This window comes from Haliaeetus albicilla, chromosome 23, assembly GCF_947461875.1.
Source record: "Haliaeetus albicilla chromosome 23, bHalAlb1.1, whole genome shotgun sequence".
NCBI classification, from domain to species: Eukaryota; Metazoa; Chordata; class Aves; order Accipitriformes; family Accipitridae; genus Haliaeetus; species Haliaeetus albicilla.
In genome coordinates, this window is record NC_091505.1 from 18653247 (window position 1) to 18669969 (window position 16723).

The 16723-nt window shown below is 49.5% G+C and overlaps 1 protein-coding gene across 1 annotated transcript; it reads left to right on the plus strand.

Moving 5' to 3' along the window:
• The first annotated feature begins 648 nt into the window (after positions 1 to 648).
• On the plus strand, positions 649 to 16723 carry F9 (coagulation factor IX). The gene is made up of 8 exons (XM_069811478.1): positions 649 to 771; positions 3822 to 3985; positions 4332 to 4356; positions 6259 to 6372; positions 8142 to 8270; positions 10383 to 10621; positions 12869 to 12986; positions 15981 to 16723. The coding sequence occupies exons 1-8, from the start codon at positions 705 to 707 to the stop codon at positions 16526 to 16528; spliced, it is 1404 nt and encodes a 467-aa protein (XP_069667579.1). The 5' UTR covers positions 649 to 704; the 3' UTR covers positions 16529 to 16723.

Below are 16723 nucleotides of genomic sequence, written 5' to 3' on the forward strand. Positions count from 1 at the left end.
GAGCCGGCATTTTATCAGCCCATCCCGATGCCAGCCCACTGTCCATCAAGTAGCAGGTTCCCTCCTGTGGCCTCAAGTACAGGACCCAGGAAATTCCATGTATATCCAGGGTTTGCCCCAGAGGATCTAGATAATGGACCAGTAGTCTCACCTCACTTCATCCAGGTTTTTAATTAGATAACCCATGTGAGACCACGCTGGCTGACATGGCCCTGCTCCAAGGGTGCCTGTTCCCTGAAAAGAAACATCACCTGTAGTGTTGTCTTCAAGGGAATTGTGCTGGCTCTTTTGTACGAAACACGGACCGTACTGAAGCCTTTGAAAATGCTACTGTGGACTTTTTTTTTATACGGCCAACCACATCACCTAGATAGGAATGGGAGATCCAGTGCTTTAAAGAGGTTCACTGAGGCTAAATTAATTTATTCTTGTGCTATGCTCAACCCCCAAACTTGGCAGTAACATCCTACAGGGCAGAAGATGAGCTCAAGGACTGCAACTACCCAGCAGGTTTCTTGTACGTGGATATGCCCTCCCCGATAACACCCATGCTGCCATTTCAGGCTTCAGCAATGGCACATCTGGGGACCTTAAATTAAAGGGTTACCCAGAGTAAATAAACAAGCATTTGCACTTTGGAACTATTGACTGAACTCCACCACCTGAACTATTTGTTAGCAAGAGGTTTGGGCAGTGGGAAGAAGATGGCAAATATCCCCCTCGCACTCTCCGTTTGTCTTCTGGGAGCTTGTCTCGGTGCCGAAAGTACAGGTGGGTTCGTTTAAAACCTAGCAAGTCCTTCACTTTTGGCTGGGGGGGGTTACCAGCACAGGTGAAGGGACAGTTTGTCACTTGTCAGTAGGACGGCTTGTGCAGTCTCCTAAGAGATGAGAGCTCAGAGGGACTGCTGTGCTTCACAGCTCCTCTCTTTAATGCTCTGGTTCTTTTCTTGGGAATGAAATAATAGTTTTTATGCTGATTTTACACAGAATGTGTCAGAGGGATTAATTTAAAGAATGGGATTTTTCTTAAATTTTTTGCAGCTTTTAAGCTTTTAGAGCTTGATTCAGCCATTTTAGAATGCACGTACCCACACACAGAAGGAAAAAAAGGGGAGAGCGTTGCTGGTGAAGTAACATCCACACCTCTTCGTGTGCCGTCACTTTGTCCTGCACTACAAACAAGTACTCACATCCATAAAACAGTCATTGGATTTGCCACTGTGAGAATTGTTTAAAGCCAAACCCAGCGTGAATTTAACAAAGACTGTAAGATGCAGCTAGAACTGTAGACAAGATAGAGTAGTTGATGGATGTGGGCAATCACACATAGTAATGCAGGCTATTGCTTGATTTATCTGTAGCAGCAATACTTCCAGCAGAGGCTGGTTGACATCCAGTGTGAGTACTTGTTTGGTGCAAGGCTGGCTTTTCTTCTTCCTTTAAAACACTGCAAGTAACAGATTAAAAAGAAAAAGGCCTCTTTCCAAAGTGTTTGCTTAGCAATGAAAAGTGAGCAGAGCCTAAGTATATTGGTACCACTACCCACCTGGGTGTAAGTCCTAGAAAATGCTATACTCAGCTGGCAGGACAGGTCTGTCCCCACAACCCCTTGGCCCGGAGACCCATATCTCTCTGTCAGATACTGGTTCAGGAGCTGGTAAGTCATGTGTGAATATATTCTTGGTGTGAGGATGGTTTCCAGCCAGGGTGAGTACCATGCCTGTTACCCCATGGGGCCTGCAAGGTTCAGTTCAAATCAAGTTTTGCTTGTCAAGCAGCATGTGGGATCAGTAAGCAACTGAGAAAGCCTAGAGGGATCTGAGGGAGGTAAAGCTGCATTCATTAAAATGAGTTTTCTCCATTAAATGGGTTAATTACAGCAGGTGCCTGGCATATCCCACCGGGAAGAGATGAAGGAGTGGGTCTAACACAGCTACCTCACTTCACGCAGGGTGATGGGCGGCTGCGCCCACATCGGCTTCCCCAGGCACTAAGCACATGGAGAGCCCCATTGGGTTACAAAACCAAGAAAAACTGCTCCATCACTCTCACCTAAGCCTTTTCTGCCCAGCCTGGGGACAAGCTGAAGGTTGCAGCCCACGCCATGGGGAGAAGGGGGCAGGTCTCCTCCAGCAAGGCTGTGTCCCCCCACTCTCAGCCCCCCACTCAGGTGGGGGTGAATAATCATGTCGCACACATAAACCACAATCTGTAGCTGGGAGGGGACCGGCCACCCCACCGGGGCTGCAGTGTTTGAAACAAGCCCGGCTTCTTCAGAGGTCAGTGCTTTACCCATCAACATCTACTGCCAAACAGCTAGGTTAAGGTCAGGATTTTAATGCACTCCGTTTTTCACCAAAAACACACTAGCATGAGGAAGGCAGAGGTGCAAGCTTGCCGTACAATGATTAAAAGCATTGCAAAAACTATTAGCTCAGTTTCTTGCAGAGAATTCTTTAGGTGAAGGAGCTGGTTACACCATGAGTAGCATGGTGTAAATCAGAGAAACCTTCCTGGGGCTCGCGAGACTTCAACAAAACCGATCCTCTGCGGGTTCGGAGAGGCTGGGATCTGCTCTGGATGGAGAGCAGAAGTTAGCCATGAGAAGGAACGAGCAGCTGGTACTTGCTCCTCACTCTCTGTCTGCCTGGCTGAGCTCATACTCTCCTTAACCCTCAGAGGGGCCAGGCCCACAGGTGCCTGAACCCCTTCCAGCACAGAGCCCCAGATAAGGGTCCGTGTCCGGGGTGGCCACCAGCAGCTCCAAGAGCTGCTCTACCGTGCCATCTGGTGACAAAAAGAGACATGGCTGCGAGCACTAAGGGAGGGTGGAGAGAGAAGAGAGGCTGGGGAGGCAAAGCAGGAAGATCCTCTGGGTGGATAATGTCTTTTTTAGAGCAGTGGGGTGGGAGAAGAGTGCTCAACAGAGGCGGGGGTCTCCAAGAAGTGGGTCAGGAGCAAACCCTGCTCGCCAGCTGCCGTGGGAAGGCTGCTGCTGGTGACCCTGCCGATGGGACACATGGCCCTGCTGGGAAAGCATTCATGGTAGCACCATGATGGGACTGCACGTCCTTGTGCCCTTCACCAGGCGGCCACCACGGGAAGGCTGGTGGCTACCGCGGACACCCCACCTAGACCGAGGGTCCCTGCAGCACCAGCAGCTCTCTGCCCAGGCGCTCGGCCAGCAAGTTGAAGGTGGATGCACACCACTTCGTTGACATGACCTGGCCCAGGGGGTGAGGAGGGCTCATGTCACCTCTCCTGCCAACAAGAAACGGTGGTACCCAGGCACATGGGCAAGGACGAGGAGCAGGGAGAGAAGCAAATGGCCCGTGGCTTCCAAGGGCTGCAGCTGCTTGCGGAGGCAAATGGCCTTTCACAGCCAAAACACGCAGAGACAGTTAAAGCAGGACAATTTCTGTGTCCAAACAAGACCTCACCAAGCAGCAGCATGAAAAAGCCTGTTATTTTCCCCTCTCAAATATTCCAGTCTGTGCATCTATGATAGGAGATACACCATCTGCTTTAGGGTATTTTAAGCATCAAACTTCAGCGCTCCTAATCACCCTCTCGCCATCAGTCATTTCTGACTATTGACTATTTTGACTCGGTTCTCCAGATGTGATCCTCAGTTAGACACCAAAGAAACCTCAAGTGGATGATAATGATCCTGAAACATCCCTGGCCATGGGGCAACAGGGGGGCAAATGCATGAAAAGGGCTTGCTTTCTGGGAGAACAGAGCCCTGAGAGTCCATCCCAGCTGCATCCCATGGCGGTGCATGCTCCTCTCTAGCCCCTATTTCTTTTCAAATCGCAGTCTTCATCGAGAACAAAGAGGCGAGCTCCGTTCTGAGCAGACAAAAGCGAGCCAATTCAAACAGACTAGAAGAGGTTATTCCTGGGAACCTTGAGAGAGAATGCATGGAAGAAAAATGCAGCTTTGAAGAAGCCCGAGAAGTGTTTGAAAACACAGAGAAAACAGTGAGTATCGCTGCTGCAAAATGGCAAGAACCTTGTTCCCCCCAGCCCACACCTCTACGAGCCTTTCAGGTGAGGAGGCACAGAGGGGGAGGGAAGAGTGAACAGCAAGGGGAAAACCTGCAGGGGCCAAGTGCAGCACCTATCGTGTTTTATTCTCATTTGTGATCCATCCGTCGGGCTGGGGAACTGCTTTAAAGGTTTGTTGGTCACCACTGGGATTACGGAGGTGGTTGTTTTCCTGCAAGTCTTTTGCTTTAGCTTTGGAGTCATCCCTTTACTCCTTCACTCAGGCAGAGCCCAGAAATTAGAAATCAAAGGAAACTTTTTTTTTTTTTTTACTTTGCAGATGGAGTTTTGGAAAACATACATCGGTAAGAGCTGCTTTCTTCATGTTCAAATGCATAATATTAATCTCTCAGTGCATAAGTAGCAGATGTTTAGTGAAACAAATGTATTCCAGCATTCAGAAAGTGTGTTAGGACAGAGCTAGTCAGAGTTACGCACCCTAAATCCTGCAGCCACCCAGCCTGGGTCTGTCCCGTTTGTATATAAATTGCAAAGCAAAAAAAAAAAAAAAAAATTATTTCATGTTTTCTTTTTTCAAGCAGGTTTTTTCTGAACAAACTTCAAAAACCTCACAGAACCTCTGGTTCACACAGACCACTAGATCCATTGAACCCAGGTCACGCTCTGGGCTTCTAGTTTCAGCTGTGGTAGTGAGTAAAACACAACAACGATAATTAACATCCCTTCAGCAAACGGCAAATGTTCTGTTCTCAAGCAGAGATCTCCAGATAAGGCACAGCTTTGTGCAAGCACAGCACGAATCCCTAGAAATGCCATATTAAAGTGGAACCTCAACATGATCATAGCAAACAGCTGTCTGCAATTCACACCAGTGGTCCCAAACCCTTGCATCTCCACCATTTTCTTTCCACCATCTATTTTTTCCCTTTCAGCCTCCATCCCCAATGACTCCTCAGTCCCTTACCAAAAAGATTTCAATGCCCACTAAAACATCTGAAACTAATTTTAAGGACATTTCAATAAATGAACTGCTTTGTAGATTGGCGAAGCGCCCAGAACATCTCACTAAAAAGACTTAAATAATTCAGATTATTCAGTCCAGGCTATAAAATAAAAAAGTTAGATTTGCATTGTAAGACTGTCATCTGAAAAACCAACTGATGAAACTCAACGCTGCATTTGTTTCCCTGCCACTGTAACCAATTAGCTCTTCAAAAACAGTAAATGCCATGTATTCCCCTATCATCCAAAGTGCCTGGTTTAATGTTCAGCTTACAAGCTGCTGTTCCCAACGTGTGCTGCCCACAGGGGCTCACCCCTTGCACAGCACCCAAGTGGTACCAAGCCCCGATTGCCCTCACCAGGCAGCAACAGCAGCCGTGATGCACACCTTATGTGCGAACCCCGACACCATGCCTTAGACAAGACAAAACCAAACCATTTTGTCCCTGTTTGCTATCTGCCTTTTGCGTTCCAGTCCATTCCTGAAAGCACCATTAACAGCCATGCTTACTGGCAGGACACAAATGCATCAAGACATTCCCCTTCCTCCTTCTCTCTGCATTACCATTTCAAAGCACACTTCCCTGTAATTTAACATCACTGACTTACTCTTCCACAGTGTTAGATCACTAATTTTGCAATACTGGGTGTTTATATTAAAGCCTCAGCTTCTCAGCTGTAGGCAACTGTGAAAATAAAAGCCCTGACATGTAAAGAAAAATCTAGACCAGTAGTACAAGACTTTTAGAAAGAAAGAGCAATGACCAAAGCTCTCAATCCTATTACACAGAGAGTTTCGAAACCCAAATGAACTGGCCCAATCCTTCAGAGAATAAAGACAGTAGTGTTAAAATAATTCAGATTGGGAAATCCTAACCACTCTTGAGGAAGCAAACCTTCTAACTTTGCCTAATTTAGCCAAGACATGAGGTCCTGTTGAGATGTTGCATGAGTGAGACTGAAAGAGGAGTTCTGCTGAAAGGAGCAGAATTAACCCACACGGGACACGGTACATAATTAGGACTCTGGGTAAAGCACTGCTGCTGATGTTACCCCAGCACTGACGTTGTCTGTTGTGCCCTTGGGTGCCAGGATCTGACTTCTTTTCCATTACAAAGAAGGAAGGTGTGCAGTCTCTTGCTCGTCTTTAACAGGAGGCTTGCACAGAGCAAGGCTCCAGTGCTTGGTCAGCATCAGCCGTGACGGATGCTCATGTTTGTTAATTCTCCTGTCTTCTCTCCAAGATGGAGATCAGTGCGACCCCAATCCATGCAAAAATGGAGCTGTTTGCAAGGACGCAGTAAGTTCCTATGTGTGCTGGTGCCCAGCTGGGTACGAAGGCAGAAACTGTGAGATAGGTACGTACCAGGGACTCGTCCTGTGGCTGTTCTGCCCTACTTGAAATCCCACCGTGTCAAAATGGGCATAGAGTTTTATCCTACTAGAGAGCTGTTCCAGACACATTTTGCCTTGCTCTAAGGCACTGCATAAACGTGCAAATCCAGCCTGTTGGCAACGGGATTACAGGGGGACATGCCTGGGGATACAAGAGCAGATGTCTCTGTCCTCTCCTGCCCTCGCTGGACCCCCAGCTCCACCTCCGCTGAGCACCGAGATGCCTGCTCTTACGCGGGCTTCAACAGAGACTCAGGCTCAAGGTCTTTTGTTCAGCACGCTGCAGCTGCCAGCACAAATGTTGACACAGAGACCTTCCTTTATCTCCCCAGCACAAACCTTTCCGGGGCTGCTCGTCAATCAAGGACGACGCACCCACCTGCTGAAAGCAACGGTTTTCCACCGACCCTGGTGGGGCCCCCAGCCTCTCACTCCTCCTTTCCATTTCTCACGCCAGGCTGGGCAGCAGGTGCTGAGCAGGGCCGGATTATTGCAACCTCCTCTCAATGGCACTCTGCTAAATTCATAATTATAATTATCACCAGCAACCTTGATTCTGAAGGCAAACAAAAGGCAAATATTTTCCTGATGGGTTGAGGAGTTTATGAAAACCAAACAGCTGATAATTTAAGCAAAAGGGATATTCAGCTCTTATATTTATAATATAATCAGGGGCTGTGCGAGTCGCATAATGTGCTAGACTCACTGCACTAATAAAAGATTCTCTTTCTAGTTGTGCTTCTGCTCTGGCAAGAGAGGAGTGTACGTTAAAAAGAGCATTTCAAAGCTGCATCAAATTTAAATAGTCTCATTGCAGATTTCTAGTGGAAGTGAGACAGGAACAAAAATAGAGCTAGAAGTGAGGCGTGAAAAGGAGCTCTGTAAAAATAGTAAATGATGGCATTAAAATGGCTACAGGAAGGGAGGTGTCCTTGAGGAAGTAGGAGTGGAGTTAATCTGCTGTGAAGTTATTTGAAAACTCACTGAGAATTAAAAGGGCGTCTGCGTATTAGTGGTTTCCCACCTCCAAGAGATGGTGTTCCCACCGCAGAGGAGTGCAAAGTGGGGTGGGAGAAGACACACACAAGTCATGGGAATCATGGGAATCTCGCTGTGCCTCGGTCTGGGACCCGTTTCATCAAATGTCCTGCTGAAATGGGTCTTCCACATCAGGCTGCAATGATTTATTGGTATGTCAGGAACAACATATGGCTTTGAATTGAGGTTTTAAATTCGGAGCCCAGCGATAATCCCAGCACAAAGCCCTTCGTGGGTTCAGGGTTTGCTCCCATTTGACACATGGCGTTCTCCACTAGCATCCGCACTGGGGCTGGATTGCCGTAAGCATGGGGGGAAGGAGAGCGGTATGACAGTGGGGAAATCACGTGGCTCATAACCAAATATTTGCAGGAGCCCTTTACAATCAGGCTGCCAAATTTCAGACAGCACACAGTTGTTGGATGCAGGAGGCTGCACCAGAGCTCAGTGGGACCTCTCACAGGGCTGTTCCTCAACCTGCCTTCTCGAAGAGGTGCCCAGCACTCCTTCATTATGAGCAGGGACGTGATTTGGGAGGAGGACACTCTCCTTGTAAACAAGCATCCAGTTTCCATAGTCTGGAACAACCAGTTCCAGTGGGTTATAGGCTGAGTCCAAAGGCCCAAGTCCCAACAAATCTCTGACCAGTTGTATTTCAAAAGAGCTTTCACAGTTTCATTTTATTTTCTTTCAGACTTCACTTGTGCTATTAAAAATGGAGGCTGCAAGCACTTCTGCAGGCATGACCCACCGCAGAAAGTGGTGTGTTCCTGTGCTGCTGGCTATAGACTTCATGAAGATGGAAAGTCCTGTGAACCTGCAGGTTAGCTTTGAAAGTGTTTTTAAGAGATTTGGGTGGAAGTTTCCAAGGTCTTGTCCTGAATTTAGATACATGGACCTCATAGAAATGCAATATCCTGTTGGAAACCAGCCTTGTTTTCCTGCTTAACAAATGTAAAAAGCCTGACCCTGCACTTACCCAATGGCAGATGTGGGGTCAGGCTTGAAGGATGCAATTTAAACTCCCTTTTTTAGCCTAGATGGGTGGAGAACAAGGGTAGTTGTCCATGAATTTGTTCACCAGGCAAATGCTCATTTCAGATGGCTGCTCACCCAGGTGCCTCTCCCACTTGCAGCCATTTTATATTTCTAGATATGAATCAGTAGTTTTCTGGAGGCAGAAACGGGGTGTTCAGGTACACCAGCATACACGGTGGTGTCCAGCCAGAGCTCACTCTCATGTTCTTCCAATAGGAGCTACTATTTAGTTACTGATCCTACATCAAGGATGCTCTGGGCTTTTCCAGAACAAAAGACAACCTTTCTTACTCTAAATCCTCCTGAGGGTCCATTTCATGGCTGGCCATCAGGCAGTGTAGTTTCCCGAGTTGGGTAGAAACAAGTGAAGCTTTGTGGTGGTGCTGTCCTCCCAACAGTGTATATCTGCACACAAAGACCCTCAACGGGAACTAGACTCCATGGTTTAGCTGTGGTATTGAGTGGAGCAGAGGGGAAATGCACTGCTTGAGGATGCAACTTCATAAAGGGCTAAAGAATAGCTGGTTCTTGTTATATTCCCCAACTTTACCCCACTCCTAGGCTGTTATAGTATCTCAGACTACCCTGACACGTGCAATTCCAACTCACCGCAACACAGCAAGTTAATTGGGCATGAACATCTCAGAAGCACATCTGGCAGAGGAAAGAGGAGATTGAGCAGAGAAATATTTTGTCATCTAAGGTCAATTTAACATTTAATGCTATTGTATTTCTATCACCTGAGAGTAAGAGATTTGCACACCTAAGCTAGCATGCGGGCACCCGCACAGGTGAGTTAGTTTCTGAAGGTCAGATAAGTACAGCCAGGAGCAATTGGAGCTCCTGCAAGTGCTGACTTTCAGCAATCAGTGTGGGAAGTATCTTAGGCTGGGAGTCCTTCTGTTAATGGAGATCATTAAGAGGTCAGGCCTGTGTTGCCCAACATGCTGTGTCACTTTCACTGGACCAGAAAGTTTTACTGTTAGCAATAAGATCATCTTTCAGGTTGGGTAATTGCCCTTCCTGCAAAAGCTTAGCTTCTGTTGGCTCTTAAACCTTCAATTCCTAGCCTAACCTCACGGGTAGCACTTTCCATCACTCAACACTTATTTAAGCCCTATTCCTAAAGCAGACTGTTTAAAAAAAGCATATGAAATCTCAGTAGGCCACACTTACATCTGATTTTACACTAAGTTTGTTTGCACAGGGCTGTTGAAAGCTTTTCAGATGAAAGACAATGCCTGATGCTATTTACTATTTTGACTGCCACTATCAGCAGGAATTCGGCACACACTGCGTAGGAGAGAAATGGGAAGAGCTCATCTGAAATGAGCCTACAGATGAGATCTTCATTAACAGAGAAAATCTACAACTCTAAAAAGAGTTTATTAATGTTTTCCTTACCTTGGTGCCAAGCAGGATTATCTGTACAATTGGCAGATATTATTTCCTGCCCCCTCCCAGCTGGACTTCTGTTGTACTGGAGTTACTTGCTGCAGAAATGTCAGCCAAGTGCCCGGCTGCCTACCGCAGCAAGCCTCCCAGGTATGCACCTCAGCATCCCACAAAATAAAGGCACAGCTGCACCGTCCCATCAGACACACGCTCCCTCTCGCAAGCTTTCTTCTTTTTAAAAGCTGTTCGGCTGCCATTTCTAAAGCCCAGAAACAATTTATGCTTTTGCTACTTTTACATATTACCGGCACTGCGGCTCAAAGGCATGGGCATCTGTTTGCACGGAGAACGCACGGTCAGCCCACAGCCCTGCGTCTCCCGTGTTGGTCCCAAAACAGGGTGCTGAGCTGAGGCAGCATTTGCCTCCTCGCCTGCTCCTTCGATCGCTGTAACCCTCAGCGTGATGCGCAGCCGGTCATAACCGCGACTGTTTCTCTCCCAGTGCCGTATCCCTGTGGGAGGATCACGGCTCCCGAAGCGAAGAGCAAGCTCACCCGAGCCATAAACACCTTTGAGCACTGGAACATCACCGCCGATGACCACGACGATGCTCATGACGAGGTGCTCGACAACGTCACTGAAACCAGCGCTGCCACCACCACAAAAATCACACCGATAATTAAGACGGGCACCCGGGTTGTCGGTGGATCAGACAGCATGAGAGGCGAGGTGCCTTGGCAGGTACTGGCTCTTTCTGCAGCTCTCCTGTAACCCCAGCAATCGCTCTGCCTATTCATTTCCTTCTGAATGCAGGATTGTCTTACTTCTACATATCCAAAGCCCGTCTCTCAGGTTACTTTAGCAATAGATCTCAAGTCTAACAGGAGCACAGCTTCCTTCTATACACAGTTTTATGCCACAGCAACAAAACTTGCCTGGCTGGGGGTCTACCCTGGCTAGAAGGCAGTCACAGCAGCTTAATCTGACAGGGCACAAAGGATCCCGTTTTGAGCTATAGCAACAGATTTCCCAGTAGCCCATGAATTTACCAAGATTAAGCCGAAGGCTGAGGGAGGGGAGCTTTGCAAGGTGCAGCTTCGCAAGGAACAATGCAGCTCATTTTTTGACTGCATCAGTTTCAACAGATCCATAACAATTTATACCAACAAAGGATCTGTCCTTGTACGACATCTACCAAATCCAGCTGCTCGCTCTTTATCCAACTTGCGACATCCTACTCATGTCTACCTCACCAAAAATGACATCACAGGTGGGGGGGGGGCTGCAAAGAAGCCTCCTCCAACCCACTGCTCTGCAATTACTTTTAAATTGTTGTCAAAAGGAAAGCTATCTCCTAGCTTGGATCTTTTTCAAAGTCATCTACTGCCCTTAAATTCTACTCTGGCTTCAGTGAGCGCAGAAATCTCAGTGGCTGGGAGTGCAAAATAATAAATTCAGATGAGGTTTTAGGAATGGCAAATCTTTTTTTGTTGCAAGCTCTGGCACAGATCGACACTGGTGACGTCAGTGAAAAGTTGCCCACACAGGGACGTAAATGCCTATTCACACACATCAGCCGATCCCTCTACGTCTGCTGAGGGAGTGAAGCAGTGAGCAGGGGGTGTGCAGACAGGTCAGGAGCAGGCATCTGCGCTCCATTTCAGAGCTAAAAAAGCCAGTAACGTGTTGGGGACATACATGGCCACCAGTAGCAGCAGGAGGTTTGTTGGGAGGTCATGTTTTGTGTCTGAAAGGAAGAGGCCGTCCCGCCACCCTGGCCACGCAGAGCTTTCTGGCTCAGCCTTTCGTGGGACAAGCCTTACGTGATGCTGGCACCCACCACCCATTCACAGAGAGCCAAGAGAAGAACCAGAAAGTCAAATATGAGAAATCATTATCCATAAAGAAAGAAAATTCACACCCTACAAGCCCACCAAGTCTGGCTAGCTGCCTGTGCTCATGGAGACCTTTACCTGACCAGGCACCCTCCGAAAAAAATCTTGGTTGCCCTTTTGCCAGCTGGCAAATGAAGATGCTCAGCCGGCTGGGGAATCAGGAGGGGTGCTGGGGCTTGGGGCTGGTTGTGGGGCTCAGATCCCAGTGAAGGGCATTATAAACCATGTCACTGTCTTTGTCTTTGGCTGTTCCACGGGCAGTCTCGCACCCACAGGCATGCGTGGGGGTCAGGCCCCACAGCAGCAGCCTGCCCCGTGGCCAGACGCCACGGGGATGGGCACAGCCCACGGTGCCTGGGGCAGACCCCACGCCGGACACCAAGGGTGGGGACTGCTGCAGGCCTGGAGGCACGCCAGTTCATCACCGTGGGCAAGCTCCGTCCTCTTCGTTATGGATATTGAGCTTCTTAAAACGCAGCTGGCTCTGTCTAACAAGGCATTGAATGAGGAATTACGTGGAAAGTACGAGGCAGATAGATAGTGACGAGCTACGTCACGTGAAAGGAACGAAAAGGGTGAATTATAAAGCAATCCTTCTTTTAAACACAGTCCATCGAGTCAGCTGATTAATTTAATTAGAAGTTTTAGCATAAGGGACGTCCGGGCTTGTGCCCCGTAAGTGCTGAGGCAGTTAGATGCCCAATGAAATGGGTAATTAAGATTTTTTTCCCTAGTTAACTAGTTAAGATCTAGTCACTGGCACTTTTAGGAGGTGCAGAAGTGCTTGTATTTTGGATGCTCCGAGTTTTATGCTGAGGTTTACGCTCAGGGCTGTCCGCCCTCCCAGCCTGGCAGCAAAGGGAGGAGAAGTGCAATGGGGCACTAACACGTGTGCGGAGCGGTCCTGGCTACCCGCTGTGACTACAGCGGACGGAGGGGCAGGGAATTCCCGAGGAGCAGCATCTCTGGCACCACTGGGTCTGTACGACCTAAAGGCAGGCCATCCTATAGCCAAACAAAACCCGTGCGTCCCACTCTTCTCCCTCACCGATTTACGCAAACCCACGAGCGTGATTTCCTTCTGCTCCCACAGGTTCATCTGGTGAACAGCCACGGCGTGGGCTTCTGCGGCGCATCCATCATCAACGAGAAATGGGTCGTGACGGCAGCACACTGCCTGCAGCCAGGTGACAACGTCACCGCCGTGGCAGGTGAGCACCTCGGGCAGCATCGGGCCAGCCCAGGTGAGGGATGCGGGATGGGGTTTGCACCGGCCGGGCACAAGGCATCGCGCAGAACCCTGGGACCCGCGCCACCGTGACGGGCGGCAACGCAGCACAAGGTGCTTTAGGGCATCGAGGCCCCGGTTGCAGATTGCGGCATTTCGGCAGCCTGGTCTCTGCAGGTACCACCACCTCCGGTGGGAGCAGTGAGCTGGGTCTGGCCTTGGTCCCAAAGCCATGGAGCTGTTGGACCCTGTTGCAAGCACAGCTCAACCCGACCACAGGCAATCATCTCATCCCAGCCAGAGAGAACCCCAGGCTGCTTAAAAGCCCGGTGGGCTTCAGTTAAGATGGTGCTTCACGAGCTGATGCGATGGATTTTTATCTCTACTAGCCATGTAGGACCTCACCAGGGATTTCTGCTCTTCTTGGGGGTCGCACTAAGTTTTCACACAACTCTCAGAGAATGGATTCACGTAGCTGGTGCAAGAGGGGCACCAGCAACCTAACTAACTCCTTGCAAGGAGAAGATAACTACTTTTTCCTCCTAACTTCTTTAGAAGTAAATAGAATTTATGGATTGAAGTAGAGAAACTGGGCTGGCATGTGGGGAAGTGTGCTTTTAGAGCAGGGTCTCTGGGAAGTTAAGCAGGGGTGGTGTGGCCAGGCTGCACAGCAAATGATACTGCTATGTTATAAAACAAATGTATCCCTGCTTGAAAAATGGTGTTTCCCCCAACTCTTGGTACCCAGCTCTTCCAGACACCCTGCTAGGCAGCCTGCTGATAACTCAGCATGGGGCCTTGGCAAGCATCGTGGTGCCACGTTTCACAGCTGTGGCAGAATCAGCTTCCCCAAATTATTTGTTCCTCCCCTGTGTGAATACGTAGTATAAGAGGGTTACACTGATCGGTACAGGAAGGGAACACTAATATAGTGAGTATTTGCTACGAGCAGCACCGAGAGGAGACATGGAAGAATCAAGCTTTCTGTTTAAACACTATGAAATGCATTAGTGACAAAAATGACATTCTACCTGAGCCTTGAAGCACTGAGCTTATATCTACAGAAACAAGCTCATCAAGAGGGTTCCAGCTGCACCTTCATCTTCCATGTTAACGTGGCAGAGCTCCTGAATGTGCCTGGCCAGACCCTGGAGACTGAGTGCTACGGGGCTGGGCACCACCTGCCCCGTGCTAGCAGGATGAGGCTCGCAGTTTGCACACAGCATTTTTTGCCATCTACTTTCAGGCAGTTTTGCTGGAAAGCCCAGCACAAAGCCCAGCCTTACACCTGCTAACGTGAGAAAGTACAAAATGCCCAGTGCAAACCCAGTCTCCCCCTAGAAAAGCATGTTTCGACCCGGACAGAGGTTTTGCATTTGCTACATCTGCATGCAAACTGCCTCTCTTTTCAGGCTCTCTCCTGCATGTCACGCACCCCATCCGTTTAGGATACGTTATCAGCCAAGTCCCCTCACGCTACCGTCACACAGCTCTGCGGCACCGCTGGGTTTCCAGGGCAGGATTTTGGACAAGCAGCAAGTCAAGAAAGCAAAATACGATTTTGCAGGGCTTCAGGGACTATTGAATTTGTGCCTGCACCATGTACACTGCATGGGCAACATCTGATTCCTTCACGCCCATTCACGCTAGATGTTCAGCTTTGTACATAACATCCTAGGAGGCCCAAAAATCAATAGCAGGGGGTGGAAGAAGCATTCCCCTCCCCTCCCCTTCTTTGCTTCTCCACTTTCATCCCTGAAGCATATTTTCAGGTCCTCAGCAATAGTAAGCAGCCATAGCAAAAGAAAAACCTCCTGAAAGTCTCCCCCACATCTATCTTGCATTTACACTGTCGAAACAGAGCCTGTGAGGAAGCTGACATTCACACTCTGCTGCAAAAAAACCCTCACAGAGCACATCAGCAGCACCAGCCACCAAACCCACCTTCATCAGGCACCAGCATTAACATGAACACAGAAAACCGCCTCACCTCTCCCTCCGGACTCCGTGCCGCTCCTCGCAGGCGGACGCAGCAGACACAGGACACTGCCAGGGCCAGGAGTGCTGCAGATACTGTTTAGAGGAGATCGTATATTCTGGAGATTACAGCAAAGCATGTAGAAATACTGCAGCAGGGGTTAAACGCACCCTGCGCCTCTTGGGCTGTGCGAAAGCAAGTGGGAAAAGTCATCCTGCTCAGGAGCCTTCAGCATAGCCAGTTCACAGGCAGGAGAGGGGTTTCGGCGACAGGCAGACCCAGATGCTGCCCATTTGCTGACCCAAGACCACAGAACATTTTTTCCCTTCCCTCTACCTGTTACACAAGCCGGGAGGGGAGGTAATAGGCTGCCAGCAACTCAATCACAGGAGCCTGAAGCTGCTGGCAGCACCCTGCAATCGCAAGCAGCCGAGCCTCGTGTGGGCAGCAGGGACCCGAGGGGCACCTGTGAGCATCAGGGGGGTGGCATTTCGTAGCCCCCCTGCATCTCATTCTGCCCTGTGGCTGCGTGGTTTAAGAAAAGGGAAGGTCAGGCTTCTTTTCACTAAGAAATGATTTATTTTAAAGGAAGATTTTTCATTCTAGGGGCTTTCCCCTCTTTGATGTTAGGGCAACATCCTCCTTACATCTCTGTGAGGGTGCAAAATCCCAAGAACAGCCACATTGCTACTAATTTCGGCAAAAGCATCTGGACCTTTGGCACTTGATCGGCCAGTGCGTGCCCGGCATCGTATCTGGGGGTTGAGGTCCTGCCGGCTGCAGGGACCGAGGAGGTGCTGCCGTGGGGAAACCTCCAACGCCCTTCGAGAAGGAGCAAGCAGACTCGCCAGCACCAGGCTCGGAGCAGCCTGAGGGCTGGGGTGTGCAGCGCTCATCCCTTTGCAACCACCCGGCCGGGCTGGTATCGCATCGGGATGGAATTGGCAGGGCACGGTCGCTGGTCCGGCCATGGAGCCCAAGCCACGTTCGTCTCTGCAGGTGAATACAACACCAACGAGGAAGACAACACGGAGCAGCGGCGTAAAGTGGTGAAAATCCTTCCCCACCCCACGTACAACGCCACGATCAACAAGCACCACAACGACATCGCCCTCCTGGAGCTGGACCGGCCGCTCAGCTTCAACAGCTACGTCACTCCCATCTGCGTCGGCAGCCGGGAGTTCACCAACTCCCTGCTGAAGCACGGGACGGGGACGGTGAGCGGCTGGGGCAGCACGCTTTTCCGCGGCCGGCCGGCCACCATCCTCCAGGTCCTCAAGGTCCCCTTCGTTGACCGGCCGACCTGCTTGAAGAGCACCTCCACCACCATCCTGCAGAACATGTTCTGTGCGGGCTTCCCAGCCGGGGGCAGTGACACCTGCGGGGGGGACAGCGGAGGTCCCTACACCACCGAGATCGAGGGCACCTGGTTTCTCACAGGGATCACCAGCTGGGGTGAGGAATGTGCCAAGCCAGGTAAATACGGCATCTACACCAGGGTCTCCAAGTACCTGAAGTGGATAAAGGAAATCACGAGGCTTACCTAACCCACGGGAGGTTACGCCGTGCTGGGGGATGGACTGGTTGGTTGAACGGAGACCGTAGCGATCTATGCGTTTTGCAGAAATCATTGCATTTTAATAAACATTTGTAAACGAACTAATTTCTGCTCTTGGAAGGGCAAAAGTTGAGAGAACGCAGTGGAAATGTGGTAATAAGGAAATAAAAAGCCCTTTTAATTA

Coding starts and splice junctions, on each gene's coding strand:
- F9 (XM_069811478.1), top strand. CDS start 705: ATGGCAAATATCCCCCTCGCACTCTCCGTTTGTCTTCTGGGAGCTTGT. Junction 4,357..6,258: donor GTTTTGGAAAACATACATCG/GTAAGAGCTGCT, acceptor CTTCTCTCCAAG/ATGGAGATCAGTGCGACCCC. Junction 12,987..15,980: donor CAACGTCACCGCCGTGGCAG/GTGAGCACCTCG, acceptor TCGTCTCTGCAG/GTGAATACAACACCAACGAG.